Source organism: Trachinotus anak, unplaced genomic scaffold (genome assembly GCF_046630095.1).
Source record: "Trachinotus anak isolate AG129_WGS33_773 ecotype Australia unplaced genomic scaffold, CSIRO_AGI_Tana_v1 ptg000002l, whole genome shotgun sequence".
Classification (NCBI taxonomy): Eukaryota; Metazoa; Chordata; class Actinopteri; order Carangiformes; family Carangidae; genus Trachinotus; species Trachinotus anak.
In genome coordinates this window covers 16,249,624-16,273,482 of record NW_027273853.1, presented here as the reverse complement: position 1 = coordinate 16,273,482, position 23,859 = coordinate 16,249,624, and the positions used below count along the sequence as shown (strand labels likewise).

Genomic DNA, 23,859 nt, shown 5'->3' with positions numbered 1-23,859 from the left:
TTTGCGAAGTGACACTACTGCGCAGTCTCTATGGGCCGCACAACGCGGAAGTAACCCGGAAGCCAGAAACTTTTTCGGCGTATGCGCCAGGCGAGCAACTCGTATTGAACTGAATGGGCGCCATTTTTAGATCCGGCATCCAGGTCTTACAATACATCCATGATCCATGCCCGGGCCCTAACCAGCTAATTGTGGCTAACGCTCGTCGCCTAAAAATGACGACATATTTACGTGTTTATGTTTTGATTTCATGTAACACTAGCCTAGCCGTTATAGAAATTAAGAATATTAATTGCCAGCTGAATGAAACAGGTAAACATAAGAACACCTTGTGGCACATTTTAGCTTGACTGCAACAGCGTGAGTGGCAGACTTGTTTCCTCGGTTATCTAACTTAGTGCTCTCGTTACCATTAGGGTTAGCTTTGTGCTAACGTTAGTTATCGTGTCATCTTGTGACGCAAAATACGTAGCACAGCTTCAACTTGCAGTACTGTGGCATGTTTACCTGTAAACGGAAATTAGCTATTTAAACCCCGTCGGACCTGAGAAACCTAAATTTTCAGGATGTACGCGAGTATTTTTCATTTGTAGGCTTCCAGTTTGTGTTTGCTTTGGGCTGCCGCAGATCAAATGCATGGTTTTTGTAGCTATCGTCCACCTGTCCTTTTCTACTTTGAAACCGAACGGCTACCATGGATATAAAGGGGGAAACTATAGCCATTTTAAAACAGTTTGACATTGGAAACAAGTTCTCTTATCTACCGGTGCTGCCCAAAGCCTCGGTGCTGATCCCGCTGTTTGTGAAGAATGGAGAGCTGTACACCTTGATGACCCTGCGTTCAAAGGAGGTAACCTGCATGGATGTCACTTGGGCCAAGGACTAATGCAATATCTGTAATTTAACTCAACTTGTAACTGAGTTTTGTCTCTCTTTAGTTAAAGACCAGTGCTGGTGAAGTGTGTTTTCCCGGTGGGAAGAGAGACCCCAGTGACAGAGATGATGTGGACACAGCTCTGAGAGAGGCAGAGGAGGAGATAGGTCTATCTCCTCAAGGTGTTCAAGTGGTCTGTAGACTGTTCCCTATCATTAATAAGGTAAGGCAACACAAATTACTCTTCTCTTTCAGAATATCTACTGCTTTGGGTTCTTGTTTTTTTTTTCTCATTACTCCCTTAAATCTCTTAACAGAGTGGTCTTTTGGTGACTCCGGTGGTTGGATTCATAGAGGAGTCATTTTGTCCCTGTCCAAACCCAGCCGAGGTCAGTGCTGTGTTCACAGTCCCTCTGGACTTCTTCACCAGTGAGAAGGACCACTGTGCTGCCCGTGATGCTGCTGGGATGGTGGGGCCGTTGCACTCATTTCATTTTATGGACCCTGATTCAGGAAGCCAGTATCACATATGGGGCCTGACTGCCATGTTGGCCATACTGGTGGCTGCGCTTGCTCTCAGGAAACAACCTGAGTTTGATGTTGGTTTTGACTCTCAGGATCCGTTATCCTTCTTCCAACAGATTCTACATAGAAGAATTAGTAAACTATGACCATGTTCTTTCCTGATGTTAGAAATGTATTTGTGCCAATACAAAATACATTTAGCTAGATTTATATAACAGCAGTGTATTAATTTGCTGTGGTAATTGTTAGGATATATGTGCATCAGGAAATTTGGCTTACATGCAATATTGGTTTGAGAAGATGAATATAAAAAAACAATTTACACACAATTGTACTTGTTTCAGAGCTTGGTATTACTAGTTTATCTAAAACCTAGAGGGGAGAAAAAAAAGCAAATTAAGACATTTAGATTTTTATTAATTCATTTAATGTAGCAGCAGGATTACAGATATAAACAGAAGAGTATACAAATGTCCAGACCAAGGCAAAGTACATGTTAATAATAGTTCAGATGTATGATAACACACTGGGGTTGACCTTTATCCCTACTTCAGGGTCTTAAGGCTAGATACTAAAGCTCAAGCTACACAGAACGGATACAACAGAACTGTTGGAGAATGTGAAATAGAAAGCGAACTAGGAAAAGTGAGCAAACTGATTACACACAAGATACAGCTCACACTATTGGCAATTAACAGTTATCATGGTTGCTCCATTTGATCAAGCATTTCACAGCAACAATAGTAATGTTGACAAGCACATCAACACAAGAAAGCTCTCCATAAAACAATCTCCACTGTCTCGTCCCTTTGACCTCACATGTACAAATCTCATGAGGCATGAAAAAAACATTTTCAACAGAAAATAATAAACAAGTTGACAATTCACTGGTGAAGCTGCACAATATTATGTGGAGAGTACTCACTCTGATATCTTGCAATGGATTTCCAAATAGAAAATGTTAACACTAAAATATATTGTATGGGCTATGGTTGCGCTTGTGTTGTAGAAATAAAACTTAAATCACAGAAAAGTGTCCTGATGTTAGACAGTCCTCAAGAATAAGAAGGACAAGGGGTCAAATAGCAGTGACACAAAAGGGACACCAGTGAACACAGCAGAGTAACGGTTAAGTTATCAAGGCACACAAAGTTCTGTTGAAAGCATCACAATTGAAATTCAAGATACCCCTGCAGTATATTTCACATTTAAATATACATGGATATTCATTTACATGACTGAAGGACAAAACCGATATTGTGTGAAGATTTGTGTGCTATCTTTGCCACCATTAAATCAATGTTACACATGGTTTTTTCAGGTGGAAGTGGCTATTCGAAGAGTCAGACTGAGCATCCTGGATTGCTCAAACTGAAACAACTGGACGTGAAAAACATGAAATTACACCACAATCCAAGACAAAACAATCTGACAAATGTACAGTGACACAAATGACACTTGGTGCCACCCCACCCATCCCGTCTGCCTCAAAATATATGTTCTCTTAAACTGTAATTGGTCCGATGTTTGATGTAGAGCAAGCTCTAAGTCCACACCATGAGGTAAAATTTACATTCATGAAACTGAAGTCACAGGTTGGCTTTCTGTGTTGGTATGGCTTTAAGAGGCATTACTGTTCCGCACTTCCTTCGCAACATCATGTGCTCTTAAACTCCCCTACCCAAGAGGAATGGAATGCTTGGAAACATCACTACTGTGTTCTAACCTGATCTACACTTAATGGATGAGTCAAAGTGCCATTTGAGATGCATGACATAAAAAATAAAGTTAGAGGAAAAAAAACACACACACACAAGAAACCTAGCCCATGTATTACATTGTATAAATTGGGTAAATGTTAAAACAGTAGAACGAAGTTCTAACAGATCTGCTTGATGTCCACTTAAATACATTTCTAATTTCAGTCATACACTTCACAATAAACCTCCGCTTCATGTCAGGAAAACATACCAGCAATGATAATCTGTGCTATGAGCATGAACCAAAAACTTTAGTTTTACAAAAATACTCTACATTTTGATACATGGATACAAAATTTCTAAAAAAGATAAGTTACTTTAAAATGGATCACTAACAGCTGCAGGACAAAATAGCATGACTATGAAAATGTAAACAGATGCATATGTGATCAATGCTACTCTAACATTTGAATTATTCTCAAAGATTGGCCTTTTGATAATGCCAGATTGGCTACTGTTGTAGATATGGAAAGTACAGCAGTGTTATTTTGCATCAAAAAATAGAGTAATGTAATGAGAAATGTAAAAATTGGTGGAAATGTTAATGAGATTAAATGATCCATGAAACAAAGTACCTTTACATGTCTTTTATAAATGTACTTAAAACAAAACAACATGCTGAATTTCTATCCATGTAAGAGCTGCATAATTTAAATGAGTGAGTAAAAATGAGTAAACATGATGAGGGCATTCGAAAGGACAACTATGAGACAAGATGACAAGGATTCACAACAGGAGCTTTGGTATGCCTGGGTGCACTCCAGTCTGACCCCACAACAACAGCCAGCTCTCTAGACTCAACTCTGCTTCGAAGCTAACATTTAATGTCAGTGCTATTGATTTAAGTATAAACTTATGTACTAACATCACATCAGAAGTGCCCATCACTCCTGCACATAGCACCATAGATAGAATCAAAATGGCGGCCTCTATGTAACAGAGATTTCATTTACCAGTGAGCCCCTGTTCACAACACAAGGGACGGGTACTGGGTGCCAACTTCACATGGTGCCAGCCTGCGCACGGTACCAACACACTGAGACAAAAACTTAAATATCTAACACAACACAAGGTAAAACAGTCTCAAGTGAAAGATTGAACAGTAAATAGTACAAATAGTATAACAATGAAAATCCTTCATTTCAATGCACAGTCTAAATGAATCAGTATTTTGTCAGTGTGTGAAACACAAAGGCCTACTTACCACTCCAACACTGAAAAATGACAATGCTTTTGTGGGAATGGCTGTTTTTTGACAGACTTGACTGGACCACTGAGACTGAATACAAAGAGGGATTCAACAGTGAGCAGACATTCTATACAAAGTTGGCCGAGACCTCAAAAATATTCTGACATGAGAAAATGTAAAAAATGCTTGGTTAAGATGTATTTACCTTTACAAAGACAACTGCTTTCTGTTTTTTTCTTTTTTTTTTTTTTCTTGTTTTTTAACTGGACGTTTCCGAGTACAAATTCAGCTGGGTCAGTAGAGAGCTGTGGACGGATATAAGGATTAGCTGGTTACACAAAAGAGGTTATAAAGTGCTTGAGATAAAATGTTTATAAAACCACACAACACTCCATTTTCACTAGTGGAAAGTTTCTTACTATCCACATTATCAAAACAAAAAGATACACACACTACAATGCTTCTTAAAATTTCACCAAGAAAGCTTCTGCAAACCCAGTGATGAGGCCTAAACATATGAAAACACTGGGAGGTGCCTAAATGAAAGACCAAGTCACATTATTCACCAGGTTGAATCTCATTTGTGAGTGTTTAATATTGTCTCTTCTTTCTGCACACGGGGCAATCCCCTGCAATACCAGAATGTATTGATGGCCCATCTTGGTGAGCAAGTCCATTTTATTTTTGTGAAGCAGGGTTGATATCAACAATTAACTTTCCTGCCTCTAATAGAGTCTGCTCAGGTGCAAACTCTGCAGCCATGGCAGCAAATATGATGGAGGCAAAAAACATTCTACAAATGTACGTAATTTAACAGTCTTTACTCTTAGAGTATAATTTAGTCAAACTGTTGACATGTGCAAACACAAGAGTTTCAGTAATTGCAAAAGATCTTATGCTCTACATGACAAAAGAAGTTTAAATTGAGTGGCTGTGAAATTATTTCACCCCTGTTTTTATGCCAGGTATTCTCCCCACATTTCCACTGTCGCTTTATATGACGTACAGAGAAAAGCACTCCCCACTGACTGTGTCTCTCTAAGTGAAATGAGTTTACACACTCACAAAATGAGATTCAGCCCATACCTGACATTTATGTGCAATCTGATATTCACTCCATGGCTGTCTGTTTTTTCTTCTCTGCTTGCTCTTACAGCCCTATCTCCATCACATTACTATTCCCCCTGTGTCCCTGTCACTGACATTCTTTATCCCTTTCCAGTTTTTCCACCAAACCTGACAGGTTTGATTTTTTTTTTATCATAATCATCTCTTAGACTCACATTATTAAAACACTCTGACAACAAAACACTGCATTTCTGAGACTGATGGATAAAGCAGTTATTACAGGCCTCTCTGATCCTGCAAGAGGGGTAATAACAATGGTGGATTCAAAAATTCAAGGACAATGGATGTATGAAGGCTGTAATTAATGATAGATATTTCATAAAAACAATGAGTTACATGAGCTCATAATCTGGGTTTTAGATAAAAGGGGCATTTAATTCTTAACTTTTTCTAAGTTTTGTGGCATTGGCACAAAAAAACATGCACCACCACTCTGTTTGTTGATGTTAGGATGTATAACTCTCAGCTACATATCACTCACTCTCCTTAGTGCCCATATTGTCCAGATATTTATCACTACTTCTGTAGGCTTTCCAGTAGGTCCTCAATTTTATCCATGTTGGACGATGCAGATATTGATGCCTGTAATTGATTCTGTAAGCTGCTCTGTATCTGTGTCTGTAGATTGGTCTGCATTGGAGTTGGCAGACTTGTTTCTATGGTTGCCTGTAAACTGGACTGCAGAGCCGTTTGTGTGTTTGTCTGCATTGCATTCTGTAGGCTGGTCTGTATGGCGTTCTCTAAGCTGGACTGCATTTGTGCCTGGAGGGTGTTCTGTAAGCTGCTGTGCATGGTGGCTGGCATTGAGGAGGCAGCTTGGGCCATGGGCTGCTCCAACAGAGGCTGCATGTGACTGGAGTTCTGGGGCTGGCTCTGAGCTGGCAGGGTGGGTCCGGAGGAATTTAGCAGTTGGGGCGAGTCTGGGAGGAGCAGAAAATGGTAATAATCACTATAATCAAACAGCAGGTAAAGGACATGATTGTGGAGAACAAGAATTCAACAGTTCCTAAACTCTGATTTACTGTACTTTAGAGGTAGAGAAGCCCAAAAATCATCTTACCATTCTGGATGCCAAACACAAACAGGTTGGCTTGTCCCTGTGGAGCCACATTCCCACCCACAGTTGTCTGGAAAAGCTGCTCTGGGGGCTGCTGGCCAGGGCTGGCTACGACACCCACACCGCCTTGAACCACAAAGATGGTTGTGCCAGGGGCTGGAGCCTGGTTGTTCAGTTCCTGTGAGCCAATAGTGCTCTGCAGGCTAGACAGAGATGTCTGTGGCAGGAACAGCTCCACAGGTTGACTGCTCGGGACGCTGCTGGAACTTGGGCCCACTTGCATTGGCTGCTGCTCCTGGAACAGGCTCTGCTGTTGGTTCTCAGTGGATGTTGCGTTGCTGCCTGAGGAGCTCTGGTCTTGGAAGGACATGGGCTCTGCTGGGTCCGGCTGAGGGATTCCGACACTAATGCTCCCTATAGGGGAAGGGCCTTGGGTCTGGGTGCTGAAAAGAATAGTTGGAGGAATAGCCTGGGGGTTAAGATCTGTTGCGCAGAGGAGCAGCCCCGCCTGCTGGGGTTGGGAGAGTTGGCTCTGGGAGTTTGCCTGTGAGTGGTTAGGGATACTTTGGAACAAAGAGCCCTGCTGGCCAATTGGCAGCTGTGGTGGCTGTTGTTGGTTTTGCTGTGCAGACTGCTGCTGCTCCATAGGGGTGCTCTGTTGTTGCATTTGGGAAAGCTGACCTTGGGGTTGGTTTTGAAACATTGCAACAGGCTGGGGCTGGCTGGTAGATGTCTCCATGGAGGAGATGAATGCCAGCTGCTGCTGTTGCTGTTGTTGGGGCTGAGGGTTTGGGGACAGGTAAAGGGTAGACCCAGGGGACTGCTGCTCTGAGTTGAGACTGCCACTTGTCAGAACAGTTAGTGTATTCTGTAGCAGGGCAGCCTCTTGGACCTGCTGTTGGGAGCCCTGGGTCTCAGCAAGGGGCCTGGGTGATTGGAAGAGCTGTTGTGGGGGAGATGTGTGGGATGGAGGCTGTGTTGGGAAGCTGGTCTGAATGGTGAGTAGCTCACCAGCCTGTTGAAGGAGGGACACTGGCTGCTGTACTTGCGTGGTGGTGTGTATCTGGGGCTGCAGCAACTCAGCCTGAAGGTGCTGCTGCAAATTCTCCAAGACCTGCTGCTCTTGTAGTTGTTGTTGCTGTTGTAGGTTGCTCAATGCTTGATTTTGCTGTTGTTGTTGCTGCTGCTGCTGTTGTAGCTGATGTTGTTGTAAGTTGGTAAGTATTTGATTTTGTTGTTGCTGATCCTGAAGTTGGATGTTGTTCAGGACTTGCTGTTGCTGATTTTGTTGCAACTGTTGCTGCTGTTGGATATTCTCCATGAGTTGCTGCTGCTGCTGCTGTAGTTGCTGTTGGTCTTGTGGCTGTAGTATTAGTTGCTGTTGGATCTGCATGTTGCCAAGGACTTGCTGCTGTTGTTGCTGTAGATGTTGCTGCTGCTGTTGATGCTGAAGGTTACCAAGGATTTGCTGTTGTTGCTGCAGTTGTTGATGCTGTTGAAACTGTTGCTGTATTTGTTGTTGTTGCTGCTGTTGTTGCATTTGCTGTTGCTGTTGTATCTGTAACTGTTGCTGTGTAGACAGTGAATTATCTGTGGTTCCCAGTCTAAGGCTGTTCATGTTCTCCTGTACGTGCTGCTGAAGAGAGTCTGCAGAGGGTGTGGGGCTGTAAAGCACCGAGTTTAGTTGCTGCTGGGCTACAGCTGCCTCCAACACCTGTTGGAGCGTGGTGTTACCTCCAGCCTGTAGCTCCCTTACTGCCCTCTCCAGCTGCGCCACCCCTTCCTGGGGAAACAAGGGAACCTGTGACTGTTGTGGCTGGGGCTGAGAGGGAGTTGCTATCTGGGGCATGGCCACAACCACAACACCCCCACTATTGCTGGAACTCTCAGGAGGCAGGGTATCCTGAGGGTCTCTGAGGAATTGTTGAGGGACTTCTGGTGTCACAGGGGGAATTGTGGTGTCTCCTGACACTGGGAAGGAGGTCGTAGGTGCAATGTCTTGCTTTTGTATGGTGCTGAGAGACTCTAGGCTTGGAAAGACAGGAGGTGCCTGGGGAAGCTCCACATCTTCAGGTTGTAGGGGCATTGGGCTCTGAAAAGACTCTCCTCCTGGATGAGGACTAGAGCTGAGCTCCAGGGTCTGCTGCACTGAGACAAGAGGGTCAGGGGATGGCTGAGAAAGGAGAGGATACAATAATGTTACCAACTGAAATTCTGAAATAGATATATAAATTTTCTCTTTCTTGAGAATGAATTGTATCTTACCTTAAAAACATCTGTGGGCGGTGGATTGCTAGACACTTCCATTGGTGTGTCCTCTTGCCGTTTGGAAGGCTGACCAGAGCAGTCGGTTCTCTCAGAGGACATAGATTTCAGTTGGCCATCAAATATACACGTCTTGACCAGAGAGGGTCCCTCGGTTTTTACTGTCCGGACATTTGAGTTATCAGCTGAGGGTAAAAGTGGAAACACATGAAAGCTTTGTGTCTGTGAGAACTCTATGCACCTAATGGTAGTAAATACCTTGAGCTTCACAATTTATTAACCTTTAACAGTGTATTGTGATTTAAGTTTTAGTGTTGAGTCACAGATGGATTCTGACATTTCAGCAATCCTGAAACCTTTCATTTAAATGCATCTTCTGTAACTGAAAAAAGTACAGACAATAGATGTAGCATTTTTCCCAATATAATAATATGGTCACAGAATCTAAAAAATGCATTACCATGTCAGCCATAATCATTAAGCCCTATCTACACCTCGAAGAAATAACCTACAAGAGGCCTCTAAATCCAAAGAGATTATCCCCATGAGGTCTGAAAATGATCAACTAGGCAACCTCTTTGCTTGAGATATTGACTGTACCTGAATCTGGAGTGTAGGTGAAGGGCTGGGCGTCATGTGATCTACCAGCATTGGTCATCACAAAGATTCCCACAGAAACAGAGGAAGTAATTGACTGGTTGTGGAACGGAGGAACTGTCACTATCAAATGGTTCTAGAAATTATTGGAGATATTATGAGGAGTATGGTCAATGAAAATAGGCAGGTTTGACACAGTATCTTATATTATTCAAAAAGAAACACAAGGATATACATACAATTCTGCTGCATTTACCTGATGGAAAAGGTCCATATCAATCTTAGCCTCAGCTTGCCAGGAATTATCGTCTACAAATAAAACAAGAAAGATTTTTTTATTCCTCCATCCACCAGGAGCTTCACATGCAGAAACCCATATCCACAGAAATACAAAGAACAACACTGACAACACCAAGCTGGCTACAGCACCTGCAATGTTCTCCTGAAAAATAACTTTGGTTCCTTTGAGGAAGTTCTTTCCAATGATAAACACTTCCTCTCCTCCTCTCACTGAGCAGCTCTGAAGACTCTTCTTCAGGATCTCTGGCACTCCTGCTGGCTGGGCTGGAGAATGACAGAAGAGTGAAATAATCAAAACTCACATGACATCTGGGTTAGTGTTTGCCAGAGGGCACGGACAAGACTCTGAAAACAAAGGAAAGAGGGGGTTTGTGTTCTTCTCTGACCAAAACGGAGTACTATGGCCATCACTGTAAATGTGTAAACGTGTGACAAAAGTGAAACACCACACATCATTGGAAACACACTTGAATCCCCCAGCATTTAGCCTCTTGAAGCCTAGTGATAGCTGCTGCTTTTGTAGCTTTGGACTGTTTTTTAGTTCATGTTGTGACTGAACTACTCACTGCAAAGGATGGGTGATGAAGGGACCTGTAGCGTGAGGACAGATCCATCAGGTTGGGGGATGGTGACTCTGAAAGCCAGCCTAGCACGGGTGCTCTTCTTCTTGGATCCTGCTACACCGATACGGGCCTCCACATCTGCATTACGCAGCTTCAAAATTCCTACACAGTCCACCCTGTAAAGGCAGGCACAAGGTGTGAAATATATAGCAAGCGCATAACATACTTCTGAAACACGAACACAACATAACTATCAACTAATCCCAAGACTTACGCGAGTGTCATGTCATTGGTAGGCTCCAGAGGGATCTCAATAACAGTGGTGCCCTCTATGTCCACCTCCTTGCAGGCAGTGGTGTTGCGTCCTGTCACTCTGCAAGCCTGGTAGAAACCATGTGGCTTTACTCTGCCTGCATCATTAGCTACAAAGACCTGCAGCACCACTGGCTCATTCACACCCTCCAACTGGGGACAAAAAAGAAAACTGTGTAAATAATTTGACTTGAACTTCACTTATGATAGAAAACATAACACTATTAAAGAATGAAGATGTTTTAAGCCCAAAGCAACACCTGTCATGGACTAAATGCGTACAGAGTAATGCTTTCCTTATTAAAGAATCCTTGTTAAGCAACAAGAATGTATACTGAAGAGTGCAATGTGTGGATGCTTGCCAGGGTTGTCAGAAAAAGTCTGTATGGATCTCACAAAAATGTACAAGAGAAATACAATGCAGAAATGTAGATAGAAAGAAGCAAATGAATTTGTTCAAAGATAAACTTTTTAGTATCTTTAGTGTTCATATAACACGTGTGCCGATGAATTTCAGGGTCATTTTGTTGAGTGCTTCATGCTTTACACACAGTGGCAACTAGGAGCAGCCTCAGTGGAGCAGTGGAGGGTTAAGTGCCTTATTAATGAATGCAGGGCAGCAGCTATTCCTTCACTTCCCTGCCCAGATTTTTCAGTAACAGGTAAAGTTTCTACAGGATGATCTTGTTTGAATTTTTTTACCCTCTGAAAATTAGGTCTGTTGTTGAATACAGAATACAGCAGGTTAGCCATTGTAAAATCAAGCTTTTGAATTAACTAAAACAAACATGTTCGTGGGTTATGGTAAGAGTGAATGCTTCTGATGTGCCTGTACTGGCATTCTCATGCGGTGCACAGTACTTCACACTCCGTGTCCTGTGTATCTTTGGCCTTATTCAGTCATTTCCAACTTAGGTGTTAATATTTTTCCTGTGTCAAGAAGCAGCCGGTGGCCTTCTTTGTCAAACCTTGACAGTGGGGAATCCCTGCTGTGTGCGATCTTTGACAGAACCTCTGCTGCCCTCGGTCAAATAGCGAGCTCTGTGCTGCGTCTCTGGCTGCACCAGGATCTTTAGCTCCTTCCCATCACTCTTCTGAGGGAACTGAGCAGAAAGTGACCCACCCTTCACTGCAGTCCCCGACTCAAGAGAGCTGCAGGGGAACAAAAAAATAACCAAAAAAACAAATCACATGATGGCATTAATAAGAAATTCAATTACACAAGACAAAACTAAATTAAATTACCTTTACTTTATTTTTACAGAGGACAGAGTTCGAGTTGCAATGCTAACACAATGTGCATTGGACAAGAGTCACCTCACCTGGCCATGGCACTGGTCTTGTCTGTGCCCAGCTGGGATAGGACAAAGTGAGGGGCTTTGGCGCTGTCAGCGTCGAACACATCCATGCTGTCTTCTGGAGGAGTAGGCTTGGGGCCAGGCCGCTGGCGAGGAGTGCGTTTTCTAGATTTGCGCGGTACCTCTGTGTTGTCATTGTAGGAGATGGAACTGATCAAGCTGAAATTGGAGATGGAGTCATCAGCCCACATGCTGCTGCTGTGCTCTGAGTCTGGACCCGGTGGACCAGATATGGTAGGCTCCTCTTGGCAAGACATCTGGCTGTCATCAAATAGGTCCTCAGGTGGCGGGGATATGCTCAACACAGGCCTCCGTTTTGATGGGGTGTTCTGAGGCTGCTGGACTCCTAGCCCTGACAACACTCCTGACCCTATGTCTCCTGCTGCAGTGTTTGCTCCACTGTTGCCTCTGCTGGGGGCAGATACAGCACCCTCCATACCTTGCATCTCTGAAGCTCCACCTCCATCCCCTCCAGTGGAGTGGAGATGCTGGGGAACGTTGAGATGGTCTGAGGATGAGGTAGAGGGGCCAGTGGATGGGACTCCAATGGCCAGGGAGGAAGAGGCAGAGGGACTGGAGGTGGAAGAGGTGGCATCTGCAGTAGTAGTAGTACAGATAAATAAGTTAGTACAGATGCTCAACACATAGCAGGCTAGCAGTCCCATTCAAGCAGCTGAATTTGTGCATAATTTGTATTGATTTCCCCTCTTCCCAACTCTAATTTCAATAGACTGTTGTGTGTTATATGCTCTCACTGTGCATGCGAGAGCTGTCAAGCATTGATCAAATATTCTGAAGTTAAAGTTGAGAAGGGTACTATTGGTCCCACAATGTTTTGATTCCTACAAAACCTTTCTCAATATAAATCAATGTGACAAAACTGGCATGCTTTGTTTACAAAAACAAAAGCAAGCTACAAATTGTTACATACACATTGCCAGAAAAAAACATAACAAAATCTGGTCAAACTTTCTTGTACAGCCAAATTTGCAAGCTGGTAATGTGGCGCCAAATTAAATTTGCCAGGGTTGCCAGGGTTACAGTATAGTTTGTGCAATGTGCATTCAGTAGTAAACAGTAGTTTGCGCATGCCAATTGGAAGATTTGGTTGGGACTGAGCGTAGCCATGGAGACAGAATAAACAAGCCTCTGACCTATGGAGCAGTGAACTGCAGACCATTTTATATGCAGACACTCCCTGCCTCAGAGGGAACTTCCTGCAATAAAAACGAGACAGCCAATGAGCAACAAGAGAGCTGATCATTCAAGACTCAACTTCTGTCAATCAGTAAATTGGATGAGTTAATATACTGAACGAAGGAGTAACTTTTGAAGTTGATCATTTATAGACATTTTGAAGCACTTGTATTTGGTTAATGATGACCTTAAGGACATTACAGTAGTCATGCTTTTGATCAGCACTGCTTAGGGCCAGCTGGGTCAGACAGGATAGTGAAAGGTAGCGTTAACAAAAGCGCTCTCTCCAACATGACTGTGGACCAGTTAGTTTGCTCTTTAAATGAAACTGAATACTAGAATCCTTCACAGTTACAGCTGATGTTGACTGCCCTGAACCATGATCCAAGATCAGACCATATGCTTTACTAAATGAAATTGAAAATACAGTTCATTGTCTGCCAGGGGCAACTTCACTGTTTCATAGAGAGACAGAACCTTCATAACGACTGAAAATGTCAGTACGTGGGTGTAGCTGCATTTAGCTGCAAAGCTCAAACTGTTTGAAACCTCAGTAAATTTTCAGATGACCTTCTGTTGTGAGTGTGTATAAGATTTAGTGTGAATGTGTGTAGGCTGTTTCTGCTTTAGGCACTTGTTGAGACATTTAAGAATAAAGCCTAACTATACTGATGCCTTCAAACTGTGGGCTAATTCAAAAAGTGCTAATACACAGACTCTGAAACACAATATTACATAACAGGAGGGATGTCTGAAATGACTGCTAAAGCCAAAGGACAGTATCTGGATCAGCAGTACAGGGTTAAGTTGCATGGGGTTTTCTGTGTTTCTGAAGCTGGACCACCCAAACGTATTTTTCAACTACCCAAAAAGCCACGTGACAAAAAAACATTTAGCACAAGCATCACAGGGAAAAGTGCTGCTGAAAAAAATGACTGAAATGAGAAAGCTATGTTAGCATGCTGTTAATGCAAACTCAACATTTCTTGTAGGCATTACTCAGAGTAAAGCTTTCCAGGAAAAAAACATACTGTGTATGAGTTTTTCGACAAAGAAGCTGCTGGGATTCTTAATTCATAGTCACTGCTACTACCATAGGATAGTTACATATTAATTGCATTTAGAGACTGGTCTAGAACTATAATAAACAACTTTCAAATATATATCTTTTTTTCTTAAGTCAATCAGTTTTATAAGGTAAACTGGTCAGGTGAAGAGCTGTAGACACTTATTGCAGTTGCACTCTGAATGAATATCAAAGCCTCAATGCACAGAGTCAAGGTGAGCAATGCCTCTTCCCATGCTGCTGCTAGGATTATAACATGTTTATCACATACACATCTAATATGTATAAATAGAAATACCTAACACTGACAATGTCAATCAAGCTAACAGACAGACCCTCAGGACTAATCAAAACAATGACAACACATATTCACTAATTGGTTGTTTCTTTAATGCAGAACAATAATTGAACAAATAACAATCCCAAAATATATTTAAACACAGCTTGAGTCCAACTGTAATAATTGGCTCTAACACTCTGCCCCCATCCCCAACTGGTACCACTACTGCTTTGTGGAACCAGATAAATCCCTAATATACTCAAGTGAAACCTAATGACCATGCCAGCAGTATTAAAATAGCTTTATTTAAATATAAATAATATACTAGCCAATATAATCTCATATGGTCACAAATATGAATTGTCTCAGAAACTGGTGAAAGATTGAAGTTGCCCCCAGACAAATGATACAAGGCCATATTAGTTTCTCACCCCTACTGCTTGGGGAATAGTTTGGCAAGGGGAAACTGATCCCAGATCATGGTTTTCATTGGATGAGCAGGTAGCTCACCTGAAGCCAAGGCTGCAGAGGGAGGAGGTCCCGCCTCTCCCCCGCTCTTCTGACTCATGGTGGGTGGGTCGGTCTGGGTGGACGACGGCTGGAGCTGGAGCTCTTTGGGGAGGAGGTCATATACTGACTCTGCCATAAAGGATGAGCAGGAGAAGATAAATTAGGTTCTGAAAAACATAAATAAGATTGTTTATTTACTGCATTCAGTAAGTAGAAAAGATAGATACAACTTTAAATTCAGCAGTTCTGCCTTAGGCCTGTTCAGAAATGGTGGAGCCCACAGAAATTTGCAACCTTTATGGTAAAATTGCTCCCAGTTTTTGAAAAATATACCAAAACGTCTACTTTTGCTGTAACTTAACCCAAACTGGAGTTGTCTCCAGTTAAACACCAAGCATACAGTATTATACACAAAACTTCTCATGTCAAACATGGGACATCAAGAGTTCCATACCAGCCAGCCAAGCTCTTGGCCTGGAGACTGAGGCCACTGGCTGCAAAATTTTGAGACTAACCCAACTTTTTTTTTTTTTTTTTTTTTTTTTTTTTAAATACAGCCAATACATTTCACTCACTACGTCTCACAAAATGTAATTGTTTCAATAGTTAATTGCACTTACACTAATGTAATCTTGGCAGCAATAACAAAACTACTGTATCTCCTCAGGTTGGTTGTCGTTTCCATGTTCCCTTTTCTATAATGAGTGGAGGCAATCCTGGAATGAAACTGGAAGCAAATCTGGGTCTCATGATCAAAATTTCTCCTGCATCCACAAAAATTCTGCAGTCAACACAACACAGGGTATCTTATGATGATCTAAATTAGCCTCTCATGGGGCTTAGTGTAATAAAACCTGCAGTCATTACATGGTATTTGACGATGATTCCAAGTAGACTATAAGCAACCACTGCAGTTACACTGGCCTAAACCACATTTAATGGCAGATGAACACATCATTAGGGAGTCTGGTTGCTAAGAAACAGGGACCTGTCAACACCCTGACATGGATATTTCAGCTGTGCATCGGTGGCACCCAGCATGTGTAGTAGTCATCTGATACACAGCTCTGACTTAGCACCAGCAGAATGGTGAAACTGACAAGACACATGATCTCGCACTTCTGTGACGTCAAAGATGCTGAGGGAGTGACAAGACAAAGTCCCCACAGTTCACACTGAGGATTACAGAGCGCACTAATTCACAAAAACAGCCGGGCAAAACTTAAAGTACTGAGATGGAGGCCCACTTCATGCTCCACTGTTTATCCAAAGCTAATCTGTTTTGAATAGTTCCCTCTAAATTACAGTAAAATGTGTCCATACAGAGGTCTAACTCATCTGAGACTGTTGTGCTTTGTTCATGGTGTGAAGAGAGGGGGTCTTTGTGCATAGATGTATTACGGATTGACTGGCAACATGACATGACCTCAATCTTTACTACTACCCGTTCACATGGAGATGTGTGTATGATGTGAGTCTACTGAATGTGTGGTTCAACCTGCCTGGAACCCATTCATATACGACAAGTATTTGCATATGAACAAATGTTGTCACTGTTCACAGACTCACACTACATCTGCGACGGTAGGCTGTTACATACAAATTCCTGCCAAACAACAGAATCATATTACATACTAAAGATAACGGAAATGACTGTCTGTTGGGCTGGACATTTTCTGACCCAGGTAAGGAGGAGGGTCACAAAGCCAGGTAGGATGACATGCATTGTTGAGTCAACCCTATACAATTAATATTTATTTTCAATTAAATTTTACAATAGATTTCAACACTAACAGTCAATAAGAGATAACTGTTTACCTGCCACACACTGGGTATATTTGTTTTCATGTGTACTAATACCTTCAGTATCATCATATATAATAATTACTCCAATCATCTGAAACACATAAGGTTCATATTCAGTGCAAGCACAAATCAAAAGACACGCAATGTTGCTGCTCAATCATTCCACTCAGTTTGGGTATGTAAATGCATTGTTTGAATTTTATTCAGTGTTTTGAATTTACTCATGCACCAGACTAACCAGGACTGAGCAGTATGCAAATAAGTGTTTGTGTGTACGTTCACTGAGCAATTAGGAACACCATACTAATACTGGGTATGTCCCCCTTTTGCTCTCAAAACAGCCTCAGCTCTTCGAGGCATGGACTCCCTAAAATATTGGAAACATTTCTTTGAAATTCTGGTATATGATGACATTATTGTATCGCAACATTTATACAGATTGGTCATTTGATTTATCATGCTGTGAATTTCCCATTCTAAGATGTCCCAAAGGTGTTCTGCTGGATTCAGATCTGCTGACTGCCAATGAAGTACACTGGTGTCATTGTCATATTCATGACCAATTTGAGACTTGAGCTTTGGGTCATTGTGCATTAGATGGTAAATTGTGGCCATAAAGGGATCCACGTGGTCAGCAAAAGTACTCAGATAGGCAGTGGCATTGAAACCATGATTGACTGGTATTAAGGGGCTCAAAATGTGCCAAGAAATCATTCCCCACATCATAACACCTTCACCACCAGTCTCGACTGTTGACACAAGGTAGGTTGGGTTCATGGATTCATATTTTTGATGCCCTACCATCTGCGTGCCTCAGCAGAAATTGAGATTCATCAGACCAGACTATGTTTTCCCAGTCTTAAAACTTAACTTAATAGTTTTGGTGAACCTGTGCCCACTGCAAACTCATATTTCTGTTCTTGGCAGGAGACAGGATATGAACATTAACTGAAGCTCCTGACCTGTATCTGACTGACTGGGACATTTGCATGAAAAAGCAGGTGTACACATGCTTCTAATTGCTTTGTGAGTGTACAAACTGTGGCATAGTTTGTGGTGGTGGAGAATTAAAAAAAAAATATCAGCAAGCAGAGATGCATTGAGATGCATTTTTTGTGGCCGATTGCGACTGCAAATTTTTTTCAGAAGTCTGAGCTGCCAATTCAGAGCTTTTTCCTAAGAACTATTATTGACAGCTACACTAACATTTTCTAATTTCTCTTTAACCGACAATTGTTTGTTAATTAACTATTAACTATTAAATACCTAGGTGAAAGGCTCTTTCTCTGTCGCTCTGATTGAAGGTTAAAAAAATGTGACCCATTTTCTGGTTGGGTTTACAACTCGTGACGCAAACTATCATGTGACACATGAGTGTAAACTTGACCGGCACAGAATCAGATATCTGAGAATTATCAGCCAGCTGTATGGTGCATCTCTATAAAGCTTGGTTACACTCAATGTTTTGATACTGGTACAAATACAACATTGGATTTAGGCACCAATATCAAAACAATACTACATAACATACTTTGCAAGTATGAACACATTTTACTACAAAAAAAAATTCACCCTAAAGGAAAGGCCAAATGCATGTCCCTTTTAACAGGTTGCCCTAAAACTGACAAGAGACCAAGAACAGAAGAAGCATCTGAATGAAGTGTTCATATTTGGTACTTGATGGTTTTTGATATTCAGTCTACTGTCACATTACGGTTAAGACTAAAATCTTAAATTTTGATACAAAGATCTATTTATAAACATTATCACTGATGTTTCTTCATCAAACACATCAAAATCTTTAGTTTTACTGGAGAAATAGCCTTACAGTAAACTGTGTAAACATTTTAAACATCTGTTACCCTAACTGTGTTCTGAACAGAGGGAAGTTTCAGAGTGAGTTACTTCACAGGAGAAAATATCAGGCTAATTTTGACTCAAATAATCCTCAGTTGAAAAGGAAAAGAAGTTTAAATTCCCTCTGTGCCCAAATGGACACTGATAATGTAGTGAAATGGATTTTGGTATTTGTCTTAATTTGCTTTTATAGAAGTCAGATGACATCTGTACAAGTTTATTTGCTTGTCAGAGTATGCCCAAAAAAGTAAGCTGCAACACACTAGCCAGCCAGGGGGTGGACCGACTTTAACCTACACTTCGAACAATTAAATTACCTCATCTCATAGTTATGCACTGCTCACATTACACATGCTTTAAAGGTTTTGCCAAATGGCAAGGCCACCAGTCCATATTTATTCATTGCAGCTGGCTTAGGACTAAGACGGGGGATGACAGATGAATAGACAATTCACGAGGGCTATGTTTTTGTTGCAAATGAAAAAATATGCAGACCAAGAATGTATCTCAGCGCCCAACAATGGCTGCTTTAATTACACTCTTGAACACATAACAATATGCTCAAGCCAGAGTACTGACAAAAGAGCCACTCACTGCACTCAAACCACAAAGAATGCCATTTTTGGTTATTTTCACCATCTCTGTTTACCTTGAAATGTAATGGCAAGGAATGGCTGGATACTGTATTTGATGTGCCTGCATACTGAGATTAGATAAATTAATGAGAGTGCATGCACGCATGCATGCATGCATGCACACGCACGCGCACACACACGCACGCGCGCGCGCACACACACACACACACACACACACACACACACACACACACATATATATAAAATTTAAAAGATGCAGTGAATCAACAAGCACAAATAGACGTGAATGTCTACAAAAAAGTTATGAGGCAACATGCTTTTAAATTATTATTTCCAGGGAGAAGTTTCATTTCTTCTCATATGTCTCAGGTGGCTGGCAGTAATGGAGCCTAATGGATGCCTGCACTGATATGAACACACTCAGTTCAGGAACAATAAAATTCAAATAGAACACAACAAAGCTAAAGAAGTCATGTTTAACGTGTTAATTTTTAGTCATGGTTGTTTCCATAATGTACAAAAAAATGAGAGTATGTGAGAACGAGCCTTAATTTCTCTGAAGGGTCAGTTCACCAATATTTTCTCACTTATGGCTAAAGGTGTCTTGACAGTTTTGGTTTTATTTACCCACTTTTTGATGTTTCCATTTCTTAGATTTATGCTAATTTGAATTGAAAAACTACATCAAATCACAGTAACATCTTTCCAGAAACAAAGTCCACTTTATCTGGATAGTCTATAAACTACACTGTGAACAATTTTAGAATTACTTTCTACCAAAGAAATGATCCCTAAGAAAAATACTCACATTGTGCATCATGTAAAGCATCCACATAAATTAAGACCTATTGTAATTTTTTGGTCAAACCAAATCTATACAGAGCTGTAATAAATGTCCTGTGTGTCAGTCTCACACAATGGAATTTAATCACACACACTGATGCTGCAGCTCAAGCTTCTCACACTGATAAGTTGATGTAGGATTTTTTTGTCCTCTCTCACTAAGATTAAACTGTCTTTCTGAATTTTCTATCCATCTAAATGAAAACAATTGAAAAGGGAATAAGATAAGATAATATAGAAGCTGTGTAATGCAGCAATAAAACATTTAAGCAATATAATCACATCACATGTCTCCACTTGAAGGTGGAAAAAGTACTGATGAAGCCAAACGGTTAACCCTTCAGCAAGTGTCAAAGAAGCAGCACACAATTTCTCTCTTAATGGATAGTTTAAAATGTTTGAAATGCTTAAAATGTAAGCTTATTTTCTCTCACATGTAAAATTAATCTCAACCTATGAGTTGGCATATTTCCATACTTTTAATAAATAATTATGTTAATAAAACAAACCAGACATTTTCTAATGATGGATGTAAGTAATTATGCTACTGTGAATGTGGAGAAACAGCTGGGAGAAGTATGATAATCATAATTTGAGATGCATAAAAAATACTTTTGTAATGAAAATGTAGTACCCTGAATCAAAATTTAACCCAGGTTCCTAGTCATACAGTCTTTGTAACAAGATTGTAATGGTGTTTCTAATTTCCAGATTTATATTTTACGCACTACGTAATAAAAACGACCTGTCATGGATGGTACTTGTGAAATTAACAAGTGCACTGGATTTTATATATATATATATATATATATATATATATATATATATATATATATAGACACACACATTTAGAACCCTTTCTCATTTACACTGAAACATAGTTGACATGAAATCACTGCCTTTTTTTTCAGTCACAGAGTTGGAAGACAAAGCAAGTCCTTGCTGGTGCTTTCTAGAGCCAGACTGGGCAAACAGGGTCTCAGGCATCTGCTAAATGACGTGACTGGCACAAGTTATTTTCCACTTTAAAAACATCAGGCTTCAGTAGTTCACTTTTGAGGTTTCACATATGCCTCATTTTAACCAAAAGAAAAGGAAAAACATGACCAACTAAATGGTGCAATGTAATCGGGCATGACAAAATGCACTCTGGCCAGCTGTCCCCTCTTTCACTTACAGCCTGATATACATGAGGTCCCTGACTAGATCTTTGATGAGCAAGTCGGCTACCTTGACCCCAACACAACACACACCCAATTACTGAGATATAAATAAACAGCCATCATGTGATACAGTGCAACCATATGGCAGGCTCAACTGAATGTTTCAGGGTCACAGAGCAATGCTTTCTGCTGGCTCATGAGCACCCTACACACAACAGCCAGACAGATGTGGGACCAGCAGGTCAGACAGCAGGCAGGTAAAAGCTGCATTAGGTCTTATTGCCAAAGTGTTTGTTAATTATTAGCAATCAAACTATAGACTAAAGCTGAGACCACAGGATGAAAAAGGCAGCAGAGAAAGCTCTGTTCTCTACCAGCATCCTATCACAATGCAAAATGCATAAATCCATGCATCTCAGGTTACGTTACCACTTTAAGAGCAGTGCACAGCAACACACAGTATACAAGGCTTTCTCATGAATAAGCAATAGCATGACAGCTGACAGTGTGGAGTGGGAGATTAAGGAACCGTTTCTTTACACATTAAATTAATACACTTGTTAACATGGAGCAAGTTAACTTACAGAGTGCTGCTGAAAGCCAGTACAAACCCACTAACCTAGTTGACCACAACAAGAGTTAACTGTCTTATTCTTGCATGATGCAGCAACACCCTCCTAATAATAACTTAACAGTTGGCTGACACGTGTCCAAAGCCTATTACAGATAGGATACATTTTGGCACTAGCGGCCCCGGTGACAGCACCCCTTATCCTGACAGGGAGAATAGGGAGAATGAGTCTCCGGCTTTGAAATGGCAATAACTGCATTCTTTCTGTGAAACCAGAGAATGTGAGGAGGATAACTCTGGCTGAATTCCACTCATAACCCAAAACAACAGAGGTACTGTCACTCTACAAAACTAAACAGGGTGCATAAACAAAACAACACGCATGTAGGACTTCTCGACCTTCTCTCACGATACACACACACACACACACCTCTGCAGAAGCCGACCAAGACATTAAGTACGTTAAACCACTGAACAATGTGGCTGGAGAGCGACCTCACGTAAATGTGGCTAGCTAATAGTGTGTACTTCACATAATGCTAGCCACCAGCCCACCAACACTTATAACAAATCTGTGATCTCACATATCACTGTTACAATTCAAAGAGAAACCTAGAGCACCATGCTCCTCCACGCATGTGACATGGACTGCTAACCAGACAGGTAGTCACCAATGCAAATGCAGCTAAGTAACTAAGCTAGCTCGGCTGGCTAACAGCAGAAAAGAAGCTAACTCCAGCTAGCTAGCAGCTTAACATGAGCTATCAAGACATTCATATTACTCCCGTTCAAACAGACACAGAACGGGTTAGTTTCGTTACAGTAGCCTTTCTTTAGTAAAATCTTACCTTTAGAGTATAGAGATTTGGGGGAATTGAGGTCGAGATCCGAGCTAAGGAGGGATATAAAATCAGAGGGCATCGCAACGCTTCATCGAGGGGAGGGGAAGCGGACACTCTTTAGAAGAAACGAAGTCGGCTGCTCTTGGCCAATAAATATAGCGTTTTACAAGCGGAATGTTTAATGTACAGAGTACAACATCGAAACAGTCTTAAGGCGACAAAAACAAAACTTTCAATACCTAAAAAAACCGTTAACTAGCACGTCTCACGTTAGTGTGTATGTTTTTGCTGAGAGGACACACATTTCGTGGTACGTTGAGACGAACACACACAAACACACACTTGCCTACAGTTGGTCGGCCCACCTTCTGGCCCCTCCCCTTCTGCTGCCTACGAGCATGCGCTGTAGCAGTTCACTTCCATTAATACATCCATGGTCTCAACAATCATAGAGGAAAGTAATCTGATTACAGTATATCCTGCTTGTCATTGCTGGTATATGGTCACCGTATGTAATTTATCTGTTTTTATATCATTTACACATTGGGTAGGTGACACCAAGTTGAATCAGTTTCAGCTGTATTGGAAAGATACCCATCCTCAATGTTTAGAGTCTTGCCCTTTGATTAATTACAGAAACAAGCCAACTGGTTACAAGTCCAGGGGCCCAAGAGGGCAGTGAGTCTCAGAGCTATAGCCTTTGTATGAAGTAACAGTGACAGTTATTATTTTTGTTTGGAAACAGAGATCAATTAGATACAAAACAACCACAAAGAGATGCGAAATGACCAAAAAGAGACAAAACACCACCAAAAACAGATGCAAAACCAAGCCAAAAGAGATGTCAAGCGAGCATAAAGAAATGCAAAATGACCAAAAAGAGAAACAAAATGACTATAAATAGATACAAAAAAGACCACAGAAACCCAAAAACAGACACAACTCGGCCACAAAAGACCAATAATTAGGCCCACCATAAAAAGACACAAAACAACTACAAGCGACATAATAGGTGTAGTTGTTTCATTTGGCAGTGTTTTGATAGGCTACAAATCGTACATTTCATTATATTAAGCTCTGTATCATTTTCACTGTCTGAGACATCATACAGTCTTGTGACTATGCCATCATGATGACACCTTCTAGATATCAGAAGATGCATATGAACACAAGTGGTGTTCATATGCTATTCTCTGAAAG

The 23,859-nt window shown here is 41.2% G+C and overlaps 2 protein-coding genes across 7 annotated transcripts; one reads left to right on the top strand and one right to left on the bottom strand.

Annotated features, from left to right (window-relative positions):
• Positions 1 to 50: 50 nt before the first annotated feature.
• Positions 51 to 3,219, top strand: nudt7 (nudix (nucleoside diphosphate linked moiety X)-type motif 7). Its single transcript, XM_071501648.1, has 3 exons — positions 51 to 850; positions 939 to 1,097; positions 1,192 to 3,219. Exons 1-3 carry the CDS (start codon positions 695 to 697, stop codon positions 1,543 to 1,545), a joined length of 669 nt encoding a protein of 222 aa, XP_071357749.1. The 5' UTR covers positions 51 to 694; the 3' UTR covers positions 1,546 to 3,219.
• Positions 1,796 to 23,015, bottom strand: nfat5a (nuclear factor of activated T cells 5a). 6 transcript variants are annotated; one of them, XR_011694095.1, is made up of 14 exons: positions 22,666 to 23,015; positions 14,982 to 15,110; positions 11,893 to 12,523; positions 11,539 to 11,722; positions 10,533 to 10,723; positions 10,262 to 10,434; positions 9,825 to 9,959; positions 9,652 to 9,704; positions 9,399 to 9,531; positions 8,799 to 8,983; positions 6,537 to 8,706; positions 5,958 to 6,396; positions 4,554 to 4,653; positions 1,796 to 4,438 (listed from the first exon to the last, which is right to left on the bottom strand). XR_011694095.1 is itself a non-coding variant. In XM_071501635.1 (13 exons), exons 3-13 carry the CDS (start codon positions 15,037 to 15,039, stop codon positions 5,993 to 5,995), a joined length of 4,317 nt encoding a protein of 1,438 aa, XP_071357736.1. In that variant the 5' UTR covers positions 15,040 to 15,110; positions 15,602 to 15,708; positions 22,666 to 23,015; the 3' UTR covers positions 1,796 to 5,992. The 6 variants fall into 6 exon arrangements, 4 of the variants coding, with proteins under 4 accessions (XP_071357736.1, XP_071357720.1, XP_071357729.1 ...); XR_011694094.1 differs by having other exon boundaries at positions 4,554 to 6,396; XM_071501635.1 differs by adding an exon at positions 15,602 to 15,708 and having other exon boundaries at positions 1,796 to 6,396.
• Positions 23,016 to 23,859: the final 844 nt, after the last annotated feature.

Bases quoted from the DNA above. Each gene is read 5' to 3' on its own strand.
- nfat5a (XM_071501605.1), bottom strand. From the start codon at position 22,738: ATGCCCTCTGATTTTATATCCCTCCTTAGCTCGGATCTCGACCTCAAT. The intron at 9,705-9,824 runs GTGCTGTAGCCA...TTTTATTTGTAG, and splicing joins TTTTCAGGAGAACATTGCAG to ACGATAATTCCTGGCAAGCT. The intron at 8,984-9,398 runs GTACAGTCAATA...TTTTACCCTCAG, and splicing joins CACCTACACTCCAGATTCAG to CTGATAACTCAAATGTCCGG.
- nudt7 (XM_071501648.1), top strand. From the start codon at position 695: ATGGATATAAAGGGGGAAACTATAGCCATTTTAAAACAGTTTGACATT. The intron at 851-938 runs GTAACCTGCATG...GTCTCTCTTTAG, and splicing joins TGACCCTGCGTTCAAAGGAG to TTAAAGACCAGTGCTGGTGA. The intron at 1,098-1,191 runs GTAAGGCAACAC...ATCTCTTAACAG, and splicing joins TGTTCCCTATCATTAATAAG to AGTGGTCTTTTGGTGACTCC.